At 35.9% G+C, this 25,648-nt stretch overlaps 1 protein-coding gene across 5 annotated transcripts in view; it reads right to left on the reverse strand.

Moving 5' to 3' along the window:
• The window catches only part of LOC105477311 (ankyrin repeat domain 17), a 182,959-nt gene that overhangs the window by 132,981 nt on the left and 24,330 nt on the right, over positions 1–25,648 (reverse strand). Inside the window, exon 1 of one of the 5 annotated variants that reach the window (XM_071093497.1) lies at positions 13,884–16,919. The exons of the other annotated variants lie outside the window; for them this stretch is intronic. Coding sequence (XP_070949598.1) covers positions 13,884–13,937 — 54 coding nt within the window. The 5' untranslated portion in view covers positions 13,938–16,919. Of the gene's footprint in view, positions 1–13,883; positions 16,920–25,648 lie in introns of those variants that run through there. 5 annotated transcript variants of the gene reach the window in all.

A 25,648-nucleotide genomic window follows, 5' to 3' on the forward strand; every position in this document is an offset into this window, starting at 1 on the left:
ACAGGATCACCTAAAAAATGCAGATTAAAGCACCTGACAAAATCCAATACCCTTTGATGATAAAAATTCTTAGCAAACTAGGAATAAAAGGTAACATCCTCGACCAGATAAATGAATCAAGAAAAAACTACAGGTAACAGAATACTTAATGGTGAAAGACTGAATACTTATCTCCCTAAGATCAGAAACAAGGCAAAGAAGTCCATAGTCACCAATTCTATTTAACATTTTATGGAGGCCCTACTTAAGGCAATAAGGTAAAATATTAAACATAAAAGAATTAAAAGGCATAACCATTGGGAGATGAAGGTAGAAACTGACTTTATTTGTACATATCATCCAAATAGATAGAAAATCCTAAGATCTACAAAAAAAAAAAAAAAAAAAAAAACACACACACACACAACAACAAAAAACAAATAAAAAAGCCTAGTAAAACTAAGTGAATTTAAGCCCACAAATATCCACTGTATTCCTGCAAACAACAAACAATTGAAAAATGAAAAGAATTAGCAGTTACAATAATATCAAAAACCTAAAACACTTAGAAACAAATTTCACGAAATATTTGTAAGACCTGAACAGTGAAAACTATACAACAGTGCTGAGAGAAATTAAAGAAAATATAAATAAAGGAGTGTGTGTGTATATTTGTCAGGCTCACTGTGTGGGCCAATGTTATATGAACTACACAAAATACATTTCTAAGTCTTATATGGCCAAGAAGCCGCAAGTTTAGAACCTTTGCTCTAGATGTTCTAAATTTTATTGTTGAAACAGAGAAGACCACCAGAAAACCTAGATTAACACTACATTATTTTTGTCAACCAAATTGCATTTTATTAGCAAATCTTTGGTTTATACTCTGTATAAACAACATGAAGGCTATATTTTAGGAATGCTGAAAAAGTTATCTACTACATGGAGTATCTCCATTATGAGGGCCCAAAAGAAATTTTTCCTCAGATATCAATTCAGAAAATATGAGTTCTCCAAATCATCTAGTATACCCTTGAAGCTATGGACTACACAAATCTCAAAATTCATCAAGTTTCCAAATTTGGCTCTGGTTGCTAGTTAACTGAATCTAAGTTTAATAATTGTATATTACATACATTTTTCTGTATAATCCATTTTCCCTTGGTCTTAATTTACTCATTTTACCTATATATTTTCATTTTTTTAGAATATATACTGTAAACTACTTCAAATCATTTTGGGGGATGAAGTGTCTTTTACCTAAATACATAGATGACTTTTCTTTTAACTTAAAGAGTTAGAGTCTCTAAAGAATTAACCATATAGTCAAGCACATAATACAGACCATAAAATATTTTAAATGTATATGGTCTCACATTACTTTTACAGAGCACAAAATAGTAGGAGCTAATGAATGTGAAAGGAAGACTATGGTGGGAAAACTCTAGAGAAGAGGTAGGATCTAGGTGGAGCTCTGAATAATGAAGATAAAGAGGGTAGCAGGTAGACAACACGAGCAATAACAGGGTATCAGGATACAATGTAAAGGCAAATGGTTGAGATTAAATGTTGTAAAGACAAAGTTGAATGGATAGAATGAAGTCATATAATATATAGTTCAAAGCCAAACTGAGCTTTAGTTTGATTCTTAAATGTAAAATAACATAGTAAAACAGGTTATAAATGTTTTGAAATATATAGGAGATACACACTATCATCTCAAACTTTTTGTTTAGTAGTTATTGGAGCCACTACTTTAAGAAATCTAATTGTAGGGCGGGTGTGGTGGCTCATGCCTGTAATCTCAGCACTTTGGGAGGCCGAGGCGGGTGGATCACCTATCAGGAGTTTGAGACTAGTCTGGCCAACACGGTGAAACCCCGTCTCTACTAAAAATACAAAAATTAGCTGGATGTGGTAGCAGGTGCCTGTAATCCCAGCTACTCGGGAGACTGAGGCAGGAGAATCACTTGAACCCGGAAGGCAGAGGTTGCAGAGGAGCCAAGATCGTGCCATTGTACTCCAGCCTAGGCAACAATAGTGAAACTCTGTTTCAAAAAAAAATATCTAACTGTAAACTTTTATATGCAGAAGGGGTCTTAAGAGAAACTATATGATATAACTTAATTTGAGATTAAAAAACACAGGAATACAGAAAAATGTATAGTATTTCAAATGATATACAAAGTTTATAATCCTTAAAATCCCAACCTACTGACCACCTGGGTTGATTTGAGTTAATGTGAATTACTTTTAGGTCTTCTTTCTGCAATATATATACCTAACCAAAGCCAAGGAGAGTCTAAACACACTCCCAAGGTGTGGGTTGGGCAGAGGGAAAGAAGGTGGCGATTCCTTCACTTACAAGAATAACTCAAAATGAAAAACCAGCATTTACTATGTTCTAAGTCCAATGTTGAGTCACTGAAGATACCAACAACAAAGCTATTCACAGAAAATCAGACTATAACACTAAAAGCTCAAGACAATGAAAAAGGAAATTCATTAAATGTGTAGAAATACTTAAAATCACTGTCAACATAATTCAGCATTTCCATTTACCTAATACTTTCTAAAAGATATATTCTTCCATAATTCATAAAACATTTATGAAATGATCCACCTGCCAAGATTGTTTTTAAAATGATATATGTAGGCCTTAAACTTAACATTCTGGTTGTCTAACAAAAGTTTTCAGAAGAGAGCTTATTTCTATCTAGAGCTATCTCCCTTGACTTTATTTCATGGAGAAAACTAAAAAATAATAGGACAGAGAAACTGAGAAAGATATTAAAAAACAAAAAAACCCAAAATATTTGTGCAGATGTGATACAAAATCTTAAAAATGAAACTTTCTAATATGTGTGAACATTTAAACCCAGCACATGTTTTTGGAAAATCTTAGTTATTTCCTTATGAAATATAAGAATTTAGGCCAGCACAGTGGCTCATGCCTGTAATACCAGCACTTTGGGAGGCCGAGGCAGGTGGATCACCTGAAGTCGGGAGTTCAAGACTAGCCTGGCCAACATTGTGAAACCCCGTCTCTACTAAAAATACAAAAAAAAAAAAAAAAATTAGCACAGCGTGGTGGCACGTGCACATAATTCCAGCTATTCAGGAGGCGGACACAGGAAAATTGCTTGAACCTGGGAGGCGGAGGTTGCAGTGAGTCAAGATCGCACCACTGCACTCCAGTTTGGGTGACAGAGCAAGACTCCGTTTCAGGGAGAAAAAAATATATATAAATATATATATTCATATAATATATATGATCTAAATTCATAATATATATTCATTATATATATATTATAATATATATAATCTAAATTCATATATATATATGAATTTAGAAGCTGAGTGGATAGAATCAAGTCAAGTAATATATAATTCAAAGCCAAATTGAGCTTTAGTTTCTCAAACTTGCTTAAGCATGTCACACAAATATACGTTGGTCTTATGATGACAGGGCATAAATTACAAATGCTCAACATATGACAACGACTACGCAAGTGGCAACAGGACAGATTCAAGGTTAGAACCAGGTAAGGATAAACACTAGTTAGATGAATAAGGTCAAGAAGTGACAAGGTCTGTGTGAAATCAAAGAGTTAGGCTGGCAGCAATATTCAAACACTGAGTTCAGGGTAAATATCTGGACAACCTGCAGCAAGCAAAAGAAATCATGATTAAGTAGGCAGTAACATCAAAACTGAGAGAAAGAGGCTAAATGACAAAAGCTCAGGACAGCCAAGAATCCAGATGGCACAGAACACCAAAAACACTTCAACACTGAACTTAACACTATTTCTTACCTCAAACAGTTCCTCAAAATGTTAGGGTGGTGGGAGGATATGGAATTTGATAATGAGAAAGACAGAGATGTACAGATGTTACTGACCTTCCTCTTTCCCAGTGAATACATTATTTGTTCCAAAGATAATATCAAAAATAAATTGTTGCAAAAATATGGTATACATAAATATTGATACTTACATAAACAAAAGAAGGTATGAAGTAAATCTTAAATGACTCAATTTTACCTCTATACTAAGAAATTTGAAACAACTTAGTTTTTAAATAAAGGAAGATCTACATTATCTGAATTTTATTTTTCATTTTCATAGACTATATAAAATAAGAGAAAGAACTTCTCTTGACCAGATGAAATCCAAAGTGATACCTGTGAAAGAAGGGAAGTATAGAAAAGACACTTTATAGCCTTCAAAATAAAAAAAAATCAAATTTGACAAATATTTCATGAATCTGTTTCACTTACCACTTATTACTCCACAAGCAAAATGTTTTTCTACTTATTTCTATTAATAGCATATCTTTGCACTCACTACTTCATTCAGGAATCCTCAAACTCCTGACTTTCTGAAATTCTGAATGACTAATCTTGGACTGATAATTTTAAAGCAATACTCAAATTCCCACACAGACTGCCACACGAAGTTTTTCTCCTGCTCTTTAAAATTGCTATATTGTAGTTAAAGGATAGAGTGTCCTACAGGGTGTGTCAAAGAGACCAGAGAAGTTGGTACTACGTGATTAATTAATAAATTTTATAAAACAGTAAAGAATACATTTGAATCAAGCAGACTTGTCTAAATCTTACTTTTACTCCCTTAATGACTGTAAACTTGTAAATTAGGCAATATACTGTAAAACAGCAGTTGTGCAAGTGTGGTCCATAGGATCTATGAGAATCTCCAAGACTCTTAGAGGGTCTGTGAGGTCAAAATTATTTTTAAACAACTAAGATGGTTATTTGCCTGTTTCACTGTGTTGACACTTGCACTGATGACACAAAAGCAATAGTGGGTAAACCTGCTAGTTTCTTAACATCAATCAAGGCCATGACACCAATCTTTACTAGCTAGTAGTTATATTCTTCTCTGCATGCACTCACAGTCTTGTATTTAAAAACAACAGAGAAAAAGAAAAACCCAGTTTCCTTCATGAAGCAGTAAAAAACATCATTTTTAAAAATTTTCAATCTTATTGAAAATAGTGAGCACTGCCAGGTGCAGTCACTCATGCCTGTAATGCTAGCGCTTTAGGAGGCTGAGACGAGAGGACTGCTTGAGTCAGGAGTTCAAGACCAACCTGGCCAACAGAGTGAGATTTCGTCTCTATAAAAAAAAAAAAGAAAGAAAGAAAGACAGAAAAGAAAAAAAAAATTCAATCTTGAGTATATGACTTTGATATTTTGTGTGACAATACAGAAAGCACTTCCACTACATACCAAAGTACAGTAGCTGTCTCAAGAAAAATACTTGTGCAAATTGCAAATGGTAGCTAACTTTTTTTCATAGAATACCATTTTTTCTTAAGGCATACTTATAATTATTCACTTATTTGGCAGACATTTTCTCAAAAACGAATGACGTGAGCCTGTCATTTCAAGAAAAACAATTCAAATTATTTTTCATCAACAAAATTCAAACTTTCAAGCAAAATTAGAATTTGGAGATCTTATATCTGACACGTGACAGCGTCCCAGTTTTTGACTTTTCTGAGAACACTGATGCTGTTAGAAAATGTGATTTTTTTTTTTTTTTTTTTTTGAGATGGAGTCTTGCTCTGTCACCAGGCTGGAGTGCAGTGGTGCGATCTCAGCTCACTGCAACCTCTGCCTCGCAGGTTCAAGTGATTCTTCTGCCTCAGCCTGCCAAGTAGCTGGGACTACAGGAATGTGCCACCACGCCCAGCTAATTTTTGTATTTTTAGTAGAGATGGGGTTTCACTATGTTGGCCAGGATGGTTTTGATCTCTTGACCTGGTGATCCACCCATCTCACCCTCCCAAAGTGCTGGGATACAGGTGTGGGCCATTGCACCTGGCTGAAAATGTGATTTTTAAAAATATTGTAGAATAAAAGAAACCAGTATTTTCATATGACCAATATTATAAAAATCATACATGGTTTTGATAAATTCAAAGTGCACAATAAGCCAGCGAGTTTTAATCTAACAAAGTTCAGAAAGTTCACTGGTAATTGTTTCAGATTCCACATTGCAACCAACCTTTAAGAAACTACCACTTGTGGAGTTTAGGAATGGTTTCAAAAAAGATTATCCACAATTATCTGAAAGCGCTATGAAGTACTTTTTGTTTTTTTATCCTCATATCAAAGTGACACTAAATTTCTTTAGAGACTTCAACCAAATAATCTATCACAATAGACTGAATATTACAACAGATATGACGGGCATGGTGGCTGGCGCCTGTAGTCCCAGCTACTCAGGAGGCTAAGGCAGAATGGTTAAGCCCAGGAGTTCAAGCCTAAAGTGCATTATGATTGTACCTGTGAGTAGCCACTGCACTCCAGCCTGGGCAACGTAATGAGACCTCATCTCTAAAATAAAAGTTAAATTAAATTAATAAAGAAGATATGAGAGTCTAGTTATCTTTTATTAGGCCAGATGTTAAAGATATTTATAAAAATGTAAAACAATGCCACTCTCTTACAAGTTTCTTCTTTTGGAAAATAGTTATTTTTTATAAAAGCATGTTAACATGCAATGGTTTATCATTTTTTTAAATGAATAAATATGTAAATGTTTTTAAAATTTTCTTTAAACTTTCAATTTTCTTTACACTATAATTTGTAATATGGTAAATATTGATAGATGTAACTCTCAGAAACAAAAAACTTTTGAGTTCTCAATAATTTTTAACAGTGAAAAAGAGACCTAAGACCAAAAGAATTTAAAACTATTGCTCTAATAATCCCTGATGCTCAAATTTTCCTATCAAATGGGGGGGGTGACAGCATAAGGATAGAAGATGAGGGTTAAAAAAGGGCTAACGGGCTGGGTGCAGTGGCTCAAGCCTGTAATCCCAGCACTTTGGGAGGCCGAGGTGGGTGGATCACGAGGTCAGGAGATCGAGACCATCCTGGCTAACACGGTGAAACCCCGTTTCTACTAAAAAATACAAAAAACTAGCCGGGTGAGGTGGCACATGCTGCTTGGGAGGCTGAGGTAGGAGAATGGCATAAACCCGGGAGGCGGAGCTTGCAGTGAGCTGAGATCTGGCCACTGCACTCCAGCCTGGGCAGCAGAGCAAGACTCCGTCTCAAAACAAAACAAAACAAAACAAAACAAACAAACAAAAAAAGGCCTAACAGTTAACGGTTAACTATGTAACTAAGTGCTGTGCTAAATGTTTATGCAGATTACTTCATTTATTCCTTACAAGCTGGGTACCTACCTCCTCACAGAATCATTCAGAGGATTAAATAAAACAATGCTTGTGAGGTACTTGGCACACTCCATCTATGTATACAATTTAAATACTCAATAAAGGGTAGCTAATGTGCCAATTACTGTTGCTACCATAAAACTATGTGCTATCCTACTTATAACACATATCCAACTAGTTAGAGGTCTGATTCCATCCAAGACTAAATTATTAATGGCCAGCATTAATCCAGCCACGCATGAAAGTTATCACCTCATAGACTTTTAACATTTATGAACACCTTGTGAAAAGCCTTTGGTTTGGCAAATTTGGAAGATATATACTAAACCAAACCAACCAATGGTTATCAAGACTTTGCTGCTCATCAATTTTGTAGTGATCAAGTCACTTCATATCAGAATGAACTGTTATCAAGTATCAAAACAAAGGCCTCTCACAATTCAGAACCAGTAAAGGGCCAATGTTGTTGCCTCTATATGTAGATAATACATGATGTAGACCTTTTCTAATTAATGCTCCATAATATGCACTAATTACCATACTATGATGGATCAGTGGGAAACTAGTGGTACACTGGACAACCGTGCCTTTACTTTCCATATAAGAGTAATACATTGATTCACATACTTATAGTTATACTACCTTTCCACAAGCTATTTGGAGCCTCCATATTCCACTAAAATATCATTATTCTTTACAGGGATTAACTAACATAAGTGTATCTTATACTACTTCCCCATTAATTCTCCCAAAATCGGCGTATGAAAGCAATGTTACAACGTCAGCCCCACCCTTACAAGAAAAATTGAACTTTCAAGAGTATCCTTACTGCAAAATATACAGGTTGATCATCCCTAATCTGAAAATTCAAAATCTGAAATGCTCCAAAATCCAAAATTTTTTTTTAAATTTTTACTTTTTTGTAGACATAGGGTCTCACTTATGTTGCTTAGGCTGGTCTTGAACTCCTGGGCTCAAGCGATCCTCTCACTTCAGCCTCCCAAATTGCTGTGATTACAGGCATGAGCCACTGCACCCAGCCAAAGATCTGAAATTTTTTGAGCACGGACATAATGCCACAAGTGAAAAATTCTACATTTGACCTCATGTGACAGATCAGTCAAAACTTTGTTTTCATGCACAAAACTACTAAAAAACATTGTATAAAACTACCTTCAGACTATGTGTATAAGGTGTATATAAAATATAAGTAAATCACATGTGGGTCCCATCCCCAAGTTATCTTTACGTATACGCAAATAATCCAAAACCTGAAAAAATCTTAAATCCAAACACTTCTGGTGCCGAACATTTTAGATCAGAAATATTCCACCTATAGTAGAAACGAGTGTGTGAGTGTGTGTGTGTATGTTTGTGTGTATGCATAGTATATGTAAGTATAAATGTGAATATATGTATTGTATGTATGTGTATACACATGCATATGCTGGTTTACAGATAAAAATAAGAACCAGGGGATGTTCTTGTCAGCACCACCTTCATAAATATATATAACAAAAAGATCTGCATAAAAGTGACAACCTAAAGGTGTCCAGATAAAGAAAAATATCTGCTTACTGAAAAATTCAGAATGCATAAGGGATATCTGCTTTTTAAGGCCACTGCTGAAAACATGAGTTTCAAACTATTCAAAAGGAATCCATGAAGTGAAATACTAAAAATATGTATCTATGCATCCTAAATTCAAAACTGTTTAAGATACCAATGGCAGAAACCGGCAGCAGTGGCTTAAGCCATCACCGAGCACTTTGGGAGGTCGAGGCAAGGGGATCACCTGAGATCAGGAGTTCATGACCAGCCTGGCCAACATGGAGAAACCCCATCTCTACTAAAAACACAAAAAAATGCCAGGCATGGTGGCCCATGCCTGTAATCTCAGCTACTGGGGAGGCTGAGACAAGAGAATCGCTTCAACCCCCAGGGGGAGGTTGCAGTGAGGTCACGCCACTGCACTCTAGCCTGGGTGACAGAGCGAGACTCTGTCTCAAAAAAAAAAAAAGATACCAATGACAGACATTTCTTCTTCGTCTTCCTCTTCTGCACTTCTACCTCAGTGAGACAAAATTAGCTGGACTAACCTCTTTGAATTTCAAGTGCCTTGCACTGAAGGTACTCAATAAATGCAGTGGCTCACGCCTGTAATCCCACACTTTGGGAGGCTGCGGCACGCAGATCACGGAGTCAAGAGATTGAGACCATCCTGGCCAACAGAGTGAAACCCCGTCTCTACTAACAATACAAAAATCAGCTGGGCGTGGTGGTGAGCGCCTGTAGTCCCAGCTACTCGGGAGGCTGAGGCAGGAGAATCGCTTGAACCCAGGAGGCAGAGGTTGCAGTGAGCCAAGATAGAGCCACTGCACTCCAGCCTGGCGACAGAGCAAGACTCCGTCTCAAACAAACAAAAACCACACACACACACACGCACACATACACACACACACAAACACACATTTCAATCTGTCCAATATTTCTCAACGTGATCCCAAAACTTCTTGAATGTAAAATATTACTTAGATCAACTCTAATAATTTACATATTTAGCTAAACTTTTCAGTCACTAGACCAACTTAGGTTCTAAGAGTTACTCCAACTTTTCCTAGTAAAAAATGTCACCATCATTAAAATAAATACAAAACTTTAGAAATCTATGAAAGACTTATTGGTATAGTATAGAAATGATGTGCATTGCATATGACAATGTTTTACAGAATAAAAGGAAATATAGCATATATCTGTCAAAAAAGTCTACTACATGGACATTTGATATCATTACCAAAAATAATTTTTATGGTAAATAGCAAGTGGATTTCCCTTGTTTGACCTAGAATTCACTATTTACCGTTAGTCCACAATCTTGGCAATCAAAAGGAAATGATGCCTTCCTTGAGACTCTTTCAATTTTATTTAAAAAACAAAAACAGCTAAAATAAATACAGAGCAAGAAAAGGTTCCATAATAAACCTACTCAGTTTGCTTAAATCTGACCCTTAATTCAGTTCCAACCTAAAGGGTTCAGCCAAATCCTCAACCCACTGTCCATAGACACAACCACAGAGAGTTGGAACTTTTGCTTTATATACCACAACCTATAACATCAAGTACACATGAAGCTGGACATCTTGGCTTTAGATGACAAAAGAACAAGAATGGGTATGAGAGTTATTATTACACTTAACAATATAAACATTTTTATTTTCATAAAAATTCCTACTTTCTTAAAGCAAAAATATATGAAATACTATACCCAGAACAAAGTAATCTGAACTTAATCAAAATTAAAGGATGGAAATATCAGTGAAGATTTCTTATTACTAAGACTCCTAAAACTGGTTCAATTATAAATAATAACACTAAATATACAGTAACCAAGTTTCCAAAATGATCTCTCAGGTGTTTCACATTTTCATATAAAAAAGTCAACATACAAACCACAGGTTTATCTACACAGTTCTTGGCAATGTAAATTCGAGGTATAAAATTGGAAGATATTTTTCCTCTTATTGATCATTCCAAGTACTACAATCCATTGTTACATATAATTTTACAGGAAAATCATCAAAATTCTAAAATTATAATCATGTCTCAGGACAACATAAACAGAACAAGAAAAGAGATATTTATACGAGCTGTCAGCCCTTTTTCTGCCATCTGTATATGGCTACTTTCCTGGGTATTAGTTCCTTTTACAGAAGGTAGGCAGAAGGAACGGAAATACTTTGATGCCTTTGGTTTGGAGAAGAAAATTACTGTCTAGATTATTTGAATAAATGAAATAGCCAAGACACTCTATTTAATCCCTTACCTTGGACTGTTGAAAAGCAATGATGTAAATGATGTAAGTTAAAATCTACCTTTTCTAATTTTATTATACATTTTAGACGATATTTTACTTAAGATTTTAAAGGTCTAAATATTCAACTTAAATACATGTGGGCATATATAATCAGCAATCAGAGTTTAAAAGGTAAGCCATAGTATTATGAGAAACCATTTGTGCTATGTTCACTAATGATATTGACTTTTTTAAAACTAATATTCAATAAGAGTAACTTTAAAAAGTTTATGATTTGGCCGGGCGCCATGGCTCAAGCCTGTAATCCCAGCACTTTGGGAGGCCGAGACGGGTGGATCACGGGGTCAGGAGATCGAGAGCATCCTGGCTAACACAGTGAAACCCCGTCTCTACTAAAAAATACAAAAAAACTAGCCGGGCGAGGTGGCGGGCGCCTGTAGCCCCAGCTACTCGGGAGGCTGAGGCAGTAGAATGGCGTGAACCCAGGAGGCGGAGCTTGCAGTGAGCTGAGATCCAGCCACTGCACTCCAGCCTGGGCAACACAGCGAGCCTTCGTCTCAAAAAAAAAAAAAAAAAGTTCATGATTCAAAAGATCAAATTACAAAGACAGGAAAAAAGAGTAACATTTATTCAATGTAAATAAGCCCGTATGTTCAATAAATAAAACCACAAAGGTGAAAATTACGGTAATGAACTTCAAGTAGCTCAATATTAAGTACAATAATAAAACTGTCACTGTGGTATACAGATGAACTTCATTATCCATTACTGGACATTTATTCAAGGAGTTATCCCTGCGGGGGATGGGGGGCTAAAGAATATATTTTTCTGGAAAGCTCATTATGTAATAAATATGTTTACTCGCAATATGAAGTGCTTTAGAAAACGGTACACTTATCTGCAAAGTTAGCAAATTTATTCTTTGCACTTTGTATTTTTAGCATTATGTCATTATGAGTACTTATACTTTTGGATAAGGCTCTTTTATTACTACTTAGAAAATGTTACCAAGATTGACAAATATTTAAGTCAAATAATATTTTAAATAAAGAGAAAAAACTACTTAGTATGATAGGATGCAACAGGTACATAGAAACTAAATTAAGATAAATTGAAAATTAGGAAAACTAAAATTGCAGAGGTTGTTTTAATAACTAGTAACATTGAATAAATAAGGTAATATGAAATCTTAACATGATATTAAACAATTTTTAATAGAAATAATAAAAAGCCAGTTGTTCAGGTAGCATTAAAAAAACTATATGCGTAAGGCACAAAACAGTGCTCAAGTAAGATTTTCCTCAGAACATAAATAAGACTTCTAAAATATGTTATATGCTTAAGTTTTAAATAGCTAAGAAAAATTGTCAAATAGATTTATCAAAATCTCTAAAGTACACTTCTTTAAAATCCAAACCAAAAAATTTTTAAAGCAAATTAAAATGTAACACTAGAACTTTGTAATCTAATTAGGCTTGTTTAAACTGAACCACTAAAAAGTCATGTGGCCACTTGTAATTACTAAACTCCCTTGATGAAAGTTTATACTACTATTTCTAAGTAGATAATTTTACCACACATTTTTAAGGAAACTCACTAATAGTAACAAAGTAAAAAATTTAAAAAAAAGAGAAAAGAATAAAAATTAACCACAATTCAACTTAGACAACAGCTTTTAGGAAAGGGGAAAAAGAGTACGTTGGCAGGTGTCTGCAAGGAGGTAGGTAATACAATGGAATCAGTTTTCATTCTGCAGAACCACCATGAGACTTGCTGCAATGTCAGCTCCAAGCACACACTGAGGGACTCCAGAAAATACTCATTGATCATGCAGCACTTTATAATGCGCATAGGCTTTTTTCTCCTGCTAACCCCGCCTAGCTTCCCTTTGCAGCTTCTTCTCTCAAGTCCTCTCCCCACAGTAAAATAATCTTCCTGAAGAGGTGAAATAGTTAATAAATTATCTCAACAGTCTAAGTATTAGGAATACCACTAACCACCATGAAGCCTCTTTATCTGAATTACCCAGTTTTTATTTAATGAGGAAAAAAAAAAGAAAAACCCTACACAATCCCACACATAAGAATATGAGATCTAAATACCTATACCTATAAATACAAATTTCTGATAGTATACTACACTCAATGCCAAAAGCAATTATAGTTTCACTTTGACATGTATTTCCTTGGACTGATTTATACTCAAATAAGATCTTATAAAATTTTTACAACCAGAAAAGAGAAAATATAATTTAAAATGTTCATGATTCAAATTATAGAAATTTTGAATAGATAGCTCTCTAGCATCAGTGCCCTAAATTTCAGGGTTTTAATATTTTTAATGTAATAATTTGTTTTATAATAATCAGTCACATGAAAAATCTAGGACCAGTGTACCAGCTAAATGAAGCAATCAGATTGATATAAACATGCTTAGTTTAAAGCTAAAATAACCAGCTGTTTTTAATAGTTAACTGCAGCAAAGCTTTAGGCTTAGATATGTAAATGAATTCTAAGACATATGATACTAAACCTTACTCAAAGCTGCTTTGCAGACCCCACCTTCTAATGAGTTAATCTAAAGGTCACCACCAGCACAAGGCTTTTTATTAAGTCTGAGTCTCCCCTTTTTCCCTAGCAAATATACATCTACAATTTATGAAACATGAAGTTTAAACAAAATAATTATAGACGTCTATAGTAATCATGTGAACCAGTCTGAAACATTCTCACACGGAATAGGTCTGACCGTGTCTTGCTTTTATGCTCTGCCTCTCTTTGCTCTCTCCTCTAATCTATTCATCTGTAAAATAATTCCGGCAGATAAGATTTCTTTGTTCAGATTTCAACTTTCATTTCACTTACAAACCTAGCCCTACCTCAAGAATGTCTTCTAGAACATATGCTTCCATTTCAGCCGCTGTCTCCACCATGTTTTATCAAACTGCCATGTTTCTTACTGCACTATGATTAGATCATTGCCAGCAGGAACACTCCTCTGTGTCAGCAAGGGAACAGGAAATGGAATGTTCTATTACATGCCTAAAGCAGCTTAGCTGTTCACTAGCCAGGCATCTACCAAAAGAGCAGGGGGTGACTCACTGTGTATTTTTTAAAGATACAGAAGCTCTATTCCAAAGCAAACTTCTGTCAAGTAATTTTAACAGACAAAATAAAGTCTATTATTTTACCACTTCAATTTTTAAAATCCTAAAATTTCAAAAAAGAAATAACAACATATTTTTTAAAAAGCTATTTAACACGTCTGGCTTCCTGGTTGAACAAAAGAGGTTGAAGTGGGTTACGCAGCAATTTATCCTTAGTAAAGCCTTGTAGTGAGATTAATGGCTGTATTAAAGACGCAAAGAAGGAGCCAAGTTAGAAATTTGCAACATCAGGCAAATGTATTATATAACATACATATTACAGTTGACTTCAGGGTTTCAAAAATAATTATCCTAATGTAGATTTTTTTAATAGTAAATTGGTTTTTATAAACTACTCTGTAAATACCTACAAGAACCAGGTTAACATTCAACTGATTTACAGTTCATGAAGCAAGCTATTAACATTTGATATATGCATTTTCTAGTAGTGCCTTTAACTTCATTTACTAACCAAAGAAATGGACTGTTTTTTTCTTATAATAAATACTCTAAGAGACTAAAATATTCTAGATAAATGAAATATATAGATACTAAATCTGGATCATCAAACAGCAAATAAAGTGAGTGACTGACAGTGGAGCCAATCTGTATCATATTCATTCCTGTAAGTGATCTTTCATTTAGTAAAACTTGTTAGATTGTCAAATTTCTTCCTTATACAACCTTGAATACGAAAAATGCACTGAAAAAAAGGAACAATGGGCTGGGCACAGTGGTTCACATCTGTAATCCCAGCACTCTGGGGGGCTGAGGCGGGCAGATCATTTGAGGCCAGGAGTTTCATCGAGACCAGCCTGGCCAACATGGTGAAGCCCCATCTCTACTAAAAACACAAAAATTAGCTGGGCGTGGTAGTGCATGCCTGTAATCCCAGTCACTCAGGTGGCTGCACGAGAATCACTTGAACCTGGGAGGTGGACGTTACAGTTGTGCCACTGGCACCCCAGCCTGGGCAACAGAGCAAGACTGTCTCTAAAAATAAAAAGGAACAATGTTTTATGCTCTAAACTGAGAAAAGCGATGCGATGATGTGCATGACATTGCCGGTATTATATCCTCAAAGTGATGTCATGTTTTAGTGGAGATTTTGGAGTACTCTTTGGCCTCAATTTATTAATCATAAAATGGGATAATATTCATTCAACTTGAAATATCAGAAACTGCTCTAGGTGCAGTCAACTAGACAGATATGGTTTATTAACAGTTTATATGAAGATTAAATGATATCAAGTACCTACTACATGGTTTCTGGTATTTAGGAAATACCCATAGTGTGTCAAGCAATATATGAGTTCTTTTCTTAAAAAAAAAAAAGTATTATTTAATCCTCATAACCCAGCTATATCATAATTTTTAAACTACATTTTGCTTACTATATGCCATTTTAAGTGCTTGTTATATATTAATTCATTTAATTTTCACAATAATCCTAAAAGGTATTATTATCTCCGTTTTACATATGTGGAAATGGGACAAAAAGAGGTTAAGCAACTTGCCCAATTATTTCAAGCTAAGCGAATTAAGTTGAAGAGCTAAGATCTGAATCCATGCAGTTTGCTCTAGACTGGAATCCATATCCAGAATCATCAACCATACTTCTTCCACGTGATAATCTCATTTTACGGACAAGGGAACCAAGTATCAGACAGGGCACACAGTTATACGGCAGAGTCAAATCCAGATGCAAACCCAGAACTGATTGCAAAGGCTATGCAGAATTAATGGCAAACAAATGACACTGTGTTTTACCTCATACCATACCTAGTGTTTACATTTAGCTATGGGTATGCCTGGCATTTGAAGGCTGCTCAAAGTAATTTCCATTGTTGAGACCTGGCTTCAAAAGAAACTACAAACTAGCTTTTGTTATTTCCTGCCTTCCAGGTCAATACTTTCTATGCTTCAAATAAACCGCTCAATCTTTAGACTTAAGACAAGTCATCAACAAAGTTTCCCTTTCTCAAATTTTCCTCCAATGTTATCAAGCAATGATATAGGTTTGAGTTCAAGGAACTGATGTTGGAACACTCTCCTTTTCCATAAGCCAAGAATAGGCCTTCCAAATCCTTTATCTGACAAGAAATGGGGGCCCCTAAGACTCAAGTTAATAAAACCATTCACTCTCCCCTTCTCTTCCATTCTAGGATCACGGGGTGCTTCTGTCTTTAACATCTACTGTTGTTTTTAACAATAAATACGTGATTATGGCTTTCTCACAGAATTATGGCTCTTTATTATTTATTATCTGTTTCCCCTACAGACTAGTAAAAAGCAGGCAACACGGTTGAAAGTAGGCAACACTATGGCCGGGTGCGGTGGCTCACGCCTGTAATCCCAGCACTCTGGGAGGCCGAGACGGGCAGAACACCTGAGGTCAGGAGTTGGAGACCAGCCTGACTAACATGATGAAACCCCGTCTCTACTAAAAATACAAAAACAATTAGCTGGGTGTAGTGGTGGGCGCCTGTAATCCCAACTACTTGGGGGGCTGAGGCAGGGGAATCACTTGAACCCAGGAGGCGGAGGTTGCAGTGAGCTGAGATCGCCACTGCACTCCAGCCTGGGTAACAGGACGAGACTGTCTCAAAAAAAAAGAAAAAAAGAAAGTAGGCAAAACTTTATTCACCAATGCATATCTAGAGCCAGCACTCTCTGGCATAGAGCAGGCACTTACGCTTTTTTTTTTTCCTTTCTTCTTTTTTTATTTTGAGGCGGAGTCTCGCTATGTCGCCCAGGCTGGAGTGCAGTGGCACGATCTCGGCTCACTGCAACCTCCGCCTCCTAGGTTCAAGCAATTCTCCTGCCTCAGCTTCCCGAGTAGCTGGGACTACAGGCACATGCCACTACGTCGGCCTTTTTGTATTTTTAGTAGAAATGGGGTTTCACCGTGTTAGCCAGGATGGTCTCGATCTCCTGACCTGGAGATCCGCCCGCCTCAGCCTCCAAAAGTGCTGGGATTACAGGCGTAAGTCACCGCGCCCGGCAGCATTTTTTGATTAAATGAACAAATGTATGAATAAGAGAACTGTCTGATATCCACTACAGTATCCCAATACTTTTTAAATTATTGCTACTAATAGTAATAATTTCTTTTTTTCCTTCTTTTTTTTTGAGACAGAGTCTCGCACTGTCGCCTGGGCTGGAGTGCAGTGGTGCGATCCCGGCTCACTGCAACCTCCGCCTCTGGATTCAAGCGATTCTCTTGCCTCAGCCACCAGAGTAGCTGGGATTACAAGCGCCTGCCACCACGCCCAGCTAATTTCTTGTAATTTTAGTAGAGACGGGGTTTCACCATGTTGGCCAGGCTGGTCTTGAATTCCTGACCTCGTGATTCGCCCGCCTTGGCCTCCCAAAGTGCTGGGGTTACAGGCGAGAGCCACTGCGCCTGGCCCAATAGTAATAATTTTTTTTTTTTTTTTTTTTTTTTTTTTTGAGGCGGAGTCTCGTTCTGTAGCCCAGGCTGGAGCGCAGTGGCGTGATCTCGGCTCATTGCAACCTCCGACTCCTGGGCTCCAGTGATTCTCCCGCCTCAGCCTTCCGAGCAGCTGGGACTACAGGCGCATGCCACAATTTCTAACAAAAGCATTTGTTGTTTTACTTTATCTTTAGGTCACTGAAATAAGATATTAGAAGTATTGAATATGAACAGAATCTAAATTTCACATTTTCTGTAATTATTTGTTACATAGGAAAATAATGGATCCCCTTTAATTCTGTTTTCCAGTCCTTTTCATCAATATGATTACCAATGTAATTTTATTTTTGAGACGGGGTCTCGCTTTGCACTCCAGGTTGGAGTACAGTGAGGCAATCTCCGCTCGGTGCAACCTCGGCCTCCCTGGTTCAAGTCATTCTCCTGTCTCAGCCTTTGGAGTAGCTGGGAATATAGGCGCCCACCACCACGCCTGGCAAATTTTTGTATTTTTAGTAGAGACGGGGTTTCATCATGTTGGCCAGGCTGGTCTCGAACTCCTGACCTCAAGTGATTGTCTGCCTCGGCCTCCCAAAGTGCTGGGATTACAGGTGTGACCCACTGCGCCCAGCCTCAACCTAATTTTATAGGCAAGAAAACTGTCTTCCCATTGGTCTAAAATGGATTTCAGTGGCACAAGACCTTTCATTATTTTGCCAATAGCAAAAGTATTAAAGTGTAAATAGCAATTAACATATTAAGCTATGCAAACAAATAAAAATAATTTAAAATAATAAAAGAAAATATTAACTGAAAATGAGATTCAAATATCCAAAATAAAGAGTGAAACCTCTCATGAAAAAGAAAGTAAAGGACAAAAAAGCTCAGTAAATTCCTAGATTGAATGAAAGAATCTTCCAAAGTTGACAATTTTATTTAGGACCAGCATTGGTTTCCTTAAGAAGGAAAAAGAAAACCAAAACAAAAAAATATGTAGAAATGCGCTGACAAGCAAGCAACTCTGTTGTGCATGACTTAATACTTTGTTGTTTGTTCTCTTCACGTAAAACTTTAATAGAAAACTCCTTGTAAAGGAGTTTCATTCCCATCAATTTTTTAATTTAGGGAATGGTGAGGCTTCAAAATCCACATATTCAAACAAAACAAGGACAGACAACTGGTAGTAGGAAACATTTAATGATTTTGCCCACTCACATAAACTACTAGAAAAAAACTAAAACAATCCTACCTCTTAAAATTATTGAATTTAATCACTACTTTATAGTATCTCTCTTTTTCCCTTTTCTACTGTGTAAATTATAGTAAAGCATAAGTATGAAACCCAAGTGTGAAAGAGCCTAAACCAAGTATAAGTGAAAGATATTAAAGACTTAAATAGAATTTAAGTTAAAAGGCTATGCAATGTGGTAAGATTTCTGAAAGTCCATACATTATTCAACAACACATTCCCATTATTTTACCTTTTATTTCTCCTAAACTAATCATGCTATAAAATGACTGAGGAATCTAGATATATGTCTAATGTAGCACAAAATAAAGAATTAAAATATGCTTTTTATTACCATTATATTTTCTTTATTAACTATAATTTTTATGTAAAAGTAATACATGTACATGGAAAGCATTCACAGTTTAAAAGAGAAAAGTAAACCTACCTCTTACCAAGCCATCCTAAGAGGCACAACCAGTTATTGTAATCTTCCAGAAATAACCTACATATTTCAAGCACATCTTAGGGTAACATTATTTTTTATACAGATGGACACTATTATGCATACTTTTTGTATCCCCATTTTAATATTTAATACTCCATAATTGTTTCAGAATATACATAAAGATCTATCTTTGATTTTTGACAGCTGCTCAAATTTTCATTGTATAACTGCATAATGTATTTAACCAGTACAGTAGGCATTTATGTTGTCTCTAATGTTCATAGTGCTGTATTTAAAATTTTAGATGCTACCAATTAACTGCCTTCTAAAAAAGTTGAACTAATTTATACCGACAGTGAGACTGCTTGCTTCCCTGCAAATATAAAGTGTTACTGACACAAGTCTATTAAAAATCCAGATCTGAAATCAATATGTTTTAAATCATGTATCCAGATTTATCCTTAGTTCTTCATTTCTACTTTTCAAGAATCACAAATCGAACTTAATACCTCCTCTCATCTAACTTCAAAAAAAATTTTAAAATCTTTATCAAAAAAATCACATAAATTCATTCTCCGACAAATTAAGAACTTCAACTGTTTAAAAAAAAACAACAAACAAAAACTCAACCACAATGCAGAGTCTATATATATGCAGCTGAGATACAGCTGGAGAAGAGAGAGGAATGGGGAGTCCAATTATCTACCCTTTAAAAAAAAAATCTACTTCTGATAAAATACAAATTCCCTCCAATATTTAATGGGTTTTTTAACCTAGGAGTAAGTTGTGAAAAGATGCCTCTGCCAGAATTTAGTATTTTAAAAACCCAAAATTGTTTGGGAAATATTTGGGTATAGTCTCACTAAATAAAATACTGCTGGATACATTTATTTCTTTGCCTTCTACATTTATGTTCAAATTACTCTTTTTAAAGCATGAAATTCTAAAGTAATCCATCATATTAAAAAAATCTAATGTACAAGAATACAGGGCCACACATAAACAATTTTTATGAACACAAAAAGCACTAAACAGGTTCTATCTTGGTTTCTTGGCATAGATTCCAGGTCTAATTTTGATGATTACATTTAAAAATAAGAATGATTAAGCCTTCACCAGAACTGCCAAAATAAGACAGTTGAACATGCTTCAAGAAATGTGGAAGACTATCTAAAGGATATATGTAAGAAAGGACTAAGTTAAAATACATAAAACTGTAACATTACAAATAAAATAATGCAACGCTGTATCCAGTAGTATATTCAAAATATAAGGAAGGGTAGGGAGGGTATGTACTGTTTTGTAATATTCAAATAATTAAAGATTTTTTTTTTTTTTGCTTAAACATTGTTCTCAAGGCTCATACTATAAAAAGCCCCAGTACAATTTTTTTGTAAGATCATCATTAGCATTTTGATAATTCATTTATACAAACATTTACTGAGTGCTTACTAGGTGGCAGGGTTTATACTATAAACACTGGATAAAGAATGGCAAATAAAATTAGTCCACCTCCAAGAGGTTATAATCTAGAACTCAATCCTGATTCTTGATAATGTTTAATACTAAAAACTTCAATGATTTTGTTCTCTAATTGGTCCCCTTTCCATTCTTTTCTAATCCAACTAATAAATGAAATCTGAAATTCAACCTAGAAAAGTATAGAAGAGAATTATATTTAGATACAAAACGTTTCATCCAGATGTGTCCTATGTACAGAATGAAATACAAGCATAGTCTTGTCCCAACATAAGTAATGTACTAAACAAAGTAAAAAACAAAGCAATGCTGCCTCTTTTCACATCCCCAGTAATAGTTGTGTCTGTTGGACACTTGAATTTGTTGTCTCTACCCATGGTGGGTCACACCATGAATTCATCCTTTTTCCAGTATTTCACAATAGATTCTATGTACACAAAACTGATAAAATATTTATTGTTTAGAATCAACCCTCCCATTTGTCTGAATTGTACATTTTCAAATAAAAATAAAAACAAGTGCATCCGTAACAGAAATTATTTCAATGTTTTTGATTTTAAATAAGTTAAATCTATTGATGATACAGCATTTTCAACCTCATCAGCAACACATTTGCCCTCCGCTCGAAAGCAAATATCTACCAACAGAAAGAAATACACCACACACACACACACACACACACAAAATGGGGGTCTAGGGGACCTGGGGATAAAAATGTAAATTACAAGAAAAAGCTTAAATCTAAAGACAATTTTCTTGAGTCACCAGTTTCTACCACTCTGGGGGAATGAAGAAACAGTTTCAAGTAACTCAAGATAGCATCAAGGGCATGGAAAATAATCAGGAAGTAAAAACTACCCAAGTAACCATGGAATCTCATTGCTATCACTGGCTCTCCTCTGGTTCCTTAATGGTCTGGGGTCCCTGACAAGCTCCAATCAGTCTGGTCTCAAGATATCTGTTACCACTCTGCACTCTGCTATTTCCAGCCTAATCTATTCATAACAAACCTTGAATGGTTTGCCTGCAAGCAATTATTTAAAGATATAACTCTTGCAAGCAATTATTTAAAGTACCAAAAGACTGCCTGTGATATCATGAAATATACATTTGGTCTTTGGTCTTAAACCAGTTTCCTGGCATAAACTCCTAAAATCTTTGGAATCTTCAAAGTGGTTATGTGGCTTCCTCTATGCTAAGATTTGACTGAAGACTGACAGGCCCTAAGTAGCTTCAGGATAAGAGCTGGTTAGCAGAAAGGCAAGGGAAGATTAAATGGTTGGGATTTTCAGCCCCGCCTCCCATCCTCCAAAAAGGGGAGACTAAAAGTGAAATCGATCCGCAAAGGCCAATGGTTTAATTAATCATGCCTATGTAATAAAGTCTCCATAAAAGTCCAAAAGGACAGGGTATGAAGGGCTTCCAGAGAGCAGAACACAGTGGAAGTTAGTGGAGGGTGGCACACCCAGAGGGCAGAATTTCCATGCCACTTGTCCCATACCTTACCCTATGCATCTCTTCAGCTGTATCCTTTGTAATAACTTTTACAATAAAGTGGTAAACATAAGTGTTTCCCTGAGTTCTGTGACCCACTTAGTAAATTAATCAAACTCAAGAAGGGGATCATGAGAACCCTGATTTATAGTCAGTGGGACACACAATGGGTCCTCAGCAAAGATGAGAGGGCTAGATATATAAGATCAGCCACATCTTTAGAAAGAAGCCGGGGGAAAGGCAATTTCTATTTCCACCTTCCTTCTTCTGGCTCTTCCAGGAGCCATACCTGCCTCTAGTAGTTGTAGGCACCTTGATCACATGACTTCTATCTTAAGGACAAACTAAGTTTCTAATCTTGGTCCTTAGTCCATCAGAGAAAATGTCATCTTATTTAAGAGGCACTGGAAGGAAGTAGGCCTCAGAATTTTGCAGTTTTTTGTACTTCCAAATTTTTCACAATAAACACTGAAATGTTTGTGACAGAGATAATCAAAAAACTCTTTTTAAAAAGAGTTTCCTGTCAAAGTTCATGGAAAGGGTTCAGAAATTAACACTCAAAATCGAGCATGCAAGCCAGTCAAGAAAGAATTAGGCATCTTACACAAAAAGAGTCACATTTGTATTCTACGCAACTTTCTAATTTCCTAGAATTAATCCCTGTGTCCTCTATTTCTACCTCAGACAATTTCCAAAAATCATGTGGCCCAGGAATATATTTACTTCATAAAGAGCAGTATTAAACAACTAGGTGGAGGCCACCACACATCTGCAATCCCCACCACCGCTTTTTTTTTTTTTTTTTTTTTGAGACAGAGTCTCACTCTGTTGCCCAGGCTAGAGTGCAGTGATATGATCTTGACTCCCTGAAACTTCCGCCTCCTGGGTTCAAGCAATTATCCTGCCTTGGCCTCCCAAGTAGCTGGGATTACAGGCGCTGGTCACCATGCCCAGCTAATTTTTGTGTTTTTAGTAGAGACACGATTTCACCATGTTGGCCAGGCTGGTCTCAAACTCCTAACCTCAAGTGATCTACCTGCCTTGGCCTTCCAAAGTGCTGGGATTACAAGTGGGAGCCACTGTGCCCAACCTTGCAATCTTTTTAACATTATAAATGTGATGCATCCACTTAGGGTTTTTAAGAAATTCAAAGGCTACAAAGGCACAAGATGGACCGTAAGTCTTGCTACTCTCCTGCATCAAAATGGCAAAATACATGTTACATCATTAATAGACTTCCGGTACAGGTACCAGTTTAACTTTAATGCCACTTTGCTTTCATATCTTGATTCACCAAATTTTATATGCTTGTAATCTACTGACTGTCCACTGAAGAAATGAGCACTGACCCTTCATTTGTTGCCCTCCATCTCCTAATTTTATAGATTGTTATTTTTATATTATAAAGGTTTATAAGGCATTCTACTCCATAACTATAATTAAGCCCATTTTATATATTTTCTAGGTTGATTCTAAAATGGAAAATCAATAAAGTAACTTACAATGTGATTATATAAATAGTAGTCACTAAAGGAAATGTAACTTTATGTTGTTTAGACATTACTAGTTGAAGAAATGTTCATGGATTCCAGACTACTAGAACTTGAATTTCCTTCTAACTTTCTTCAGTTCTTTTTGAAGGCCCAAGATTGCCACAGTAGCTATTTCTTCCCACTCACCCTCCCATCCCCCCCACTACTACCATGTCCTCTACCTTGGGATTATTTTTTCATTGTGCTATTGTATCGCAAATATGTTCATACAAAGTACATAGCTTTTTCCCAGTATAGAAAATGCAATTGTTCTCACATGATAAAATAGTGGGGCTGGGTAGAGAAAACGTAGGTCAAAATCTATTGTCTCTCAGTGAAGTCACTGTTCCACTGCCTTCAAGCATTCAGCATGACTGCTAAGAACTTATTTATTTGATTTTCCATATTTATTTCCCTCTCTCTGGCAATAATTGTGGGATCTTCTTATCCTTAAGAGTTCTAAAATTGTGGATCTTTTTTCATTCATTTTGGCTGTTACTAGATGGGCTCTTTCAATCTGAAAATTCATTACGTTTCTACAGCTCAGGAAATTTTCTTCAATTATTTCTTTCATCATTCTCTCCTTCCCATGGTTCCTAATCTCTTGCTTTTAGAATTCATATTTATGGATGTGAAAAACTGTGATATATTTTCCATGCTTCTTTAATTTTCTCTCAAGTTTTTCCAGATTTTTTTCTCTCTTGATTTACATATGCAGACAATTCCTCCTCTTAATTCCAAAATCAACAATTCAGTCTTGATTCATGCTAAAATTTTATTTATCTCATCAATTAAAATTTTTCTTTATAATTTTCAAAACCTTTTCTAGTTCTATGCCCCCTTTTTAATGCAGCTATAACTAAACATTACGTATTCTTAAATTTTAAATAAAATACCAATTACACTTTTCTTTGAAGTATTCTTCTGAATTACAGCTGAGGTTGGTTGTTCTTTTATTCATCTTAATCTTCTTTCATCCTCTTGATTCTCCTCAATTGTCTGATTATCCCTGTCTGTTTATATTTGCAAATGAAAGATTACTTTAGACTATATAGAGTTTAAGAGCTTTCCCTGAGGTTTTTGTTTTCCTAAGTGACTTCTCCTTTAAATGGAAGAACAGTACAATTTAAGCAGGTAGGGCATGTGAATATGCAAGTACCCCAGAAAGGTACCTGGATAGGAAGTCAAGTTGGCTGGGAACAGACAAAACCGTTTTTCTCCTGAGGTAGTATAGTGCCTCCACTTCTCTCTCAGGTTCTAACACCTGAGTAGATGCCCATACTAAACTGCTGGCCTACTTTCTTAAGAGAATGATTCTGAAACTTCAGGCCTAAGAGTGGGCATCATAGTTATTTAGGCTGGAGAAAGGGTAGAAGGGAAGCCCAACTGACCTAGCACTGTGGAAAAGAAGTCTTAAGAAAATTCTTGATTATTACCCAACTGCCCACTACTACTGATTTGTGTTTGTTGACTCCAAGTTTGGAGCCATTCCAAGGTTTCCCTGGGAAAACCTGAGCTTACCTCTGTTATCTTGGGTTCCAGTTTCCTCTGGGATTTTGCTGTCAATCCGATTCCATGAACTTTCTATCTTCTTCAAAATTTCTTGGTCCTCTGATGGTACCTGTAGTGGACTGTGAACTGTAATTTTACTGTTCAACATGTTTTCTCCCTAACCCCTTTTGCTAATAACATCATCCCTCTTTTTTATGGGGAATGTATTCATGTGCTTTGGGTAGAGGTAAACCTTCCCAGCCACCACAGGAGTGGCCACATTACCTAGGTCTAGCTAGTATATCCCATTCCCATCTCCTTTGACTGACAGTCATCTTTGGCTGAAAATAAAGCTGATACAGAAAGAAACGCAGACCAAAAATGTTGAGACAG

Source organism: Macaca nemestrina, chromosome 3 (assembly GCF_043159975.1).
Source record: "Macaca nemestrina isolate mMacNem1 chromosome 3, mMacNem.hap1, whole genome shotgun sequence".
NCBI classification, from domain to species: Eukaryota; Metazoa; Chordata; class Mammalia; order Primates; family Cercopithecidae; genus Macaca; species Macaca nemestrina.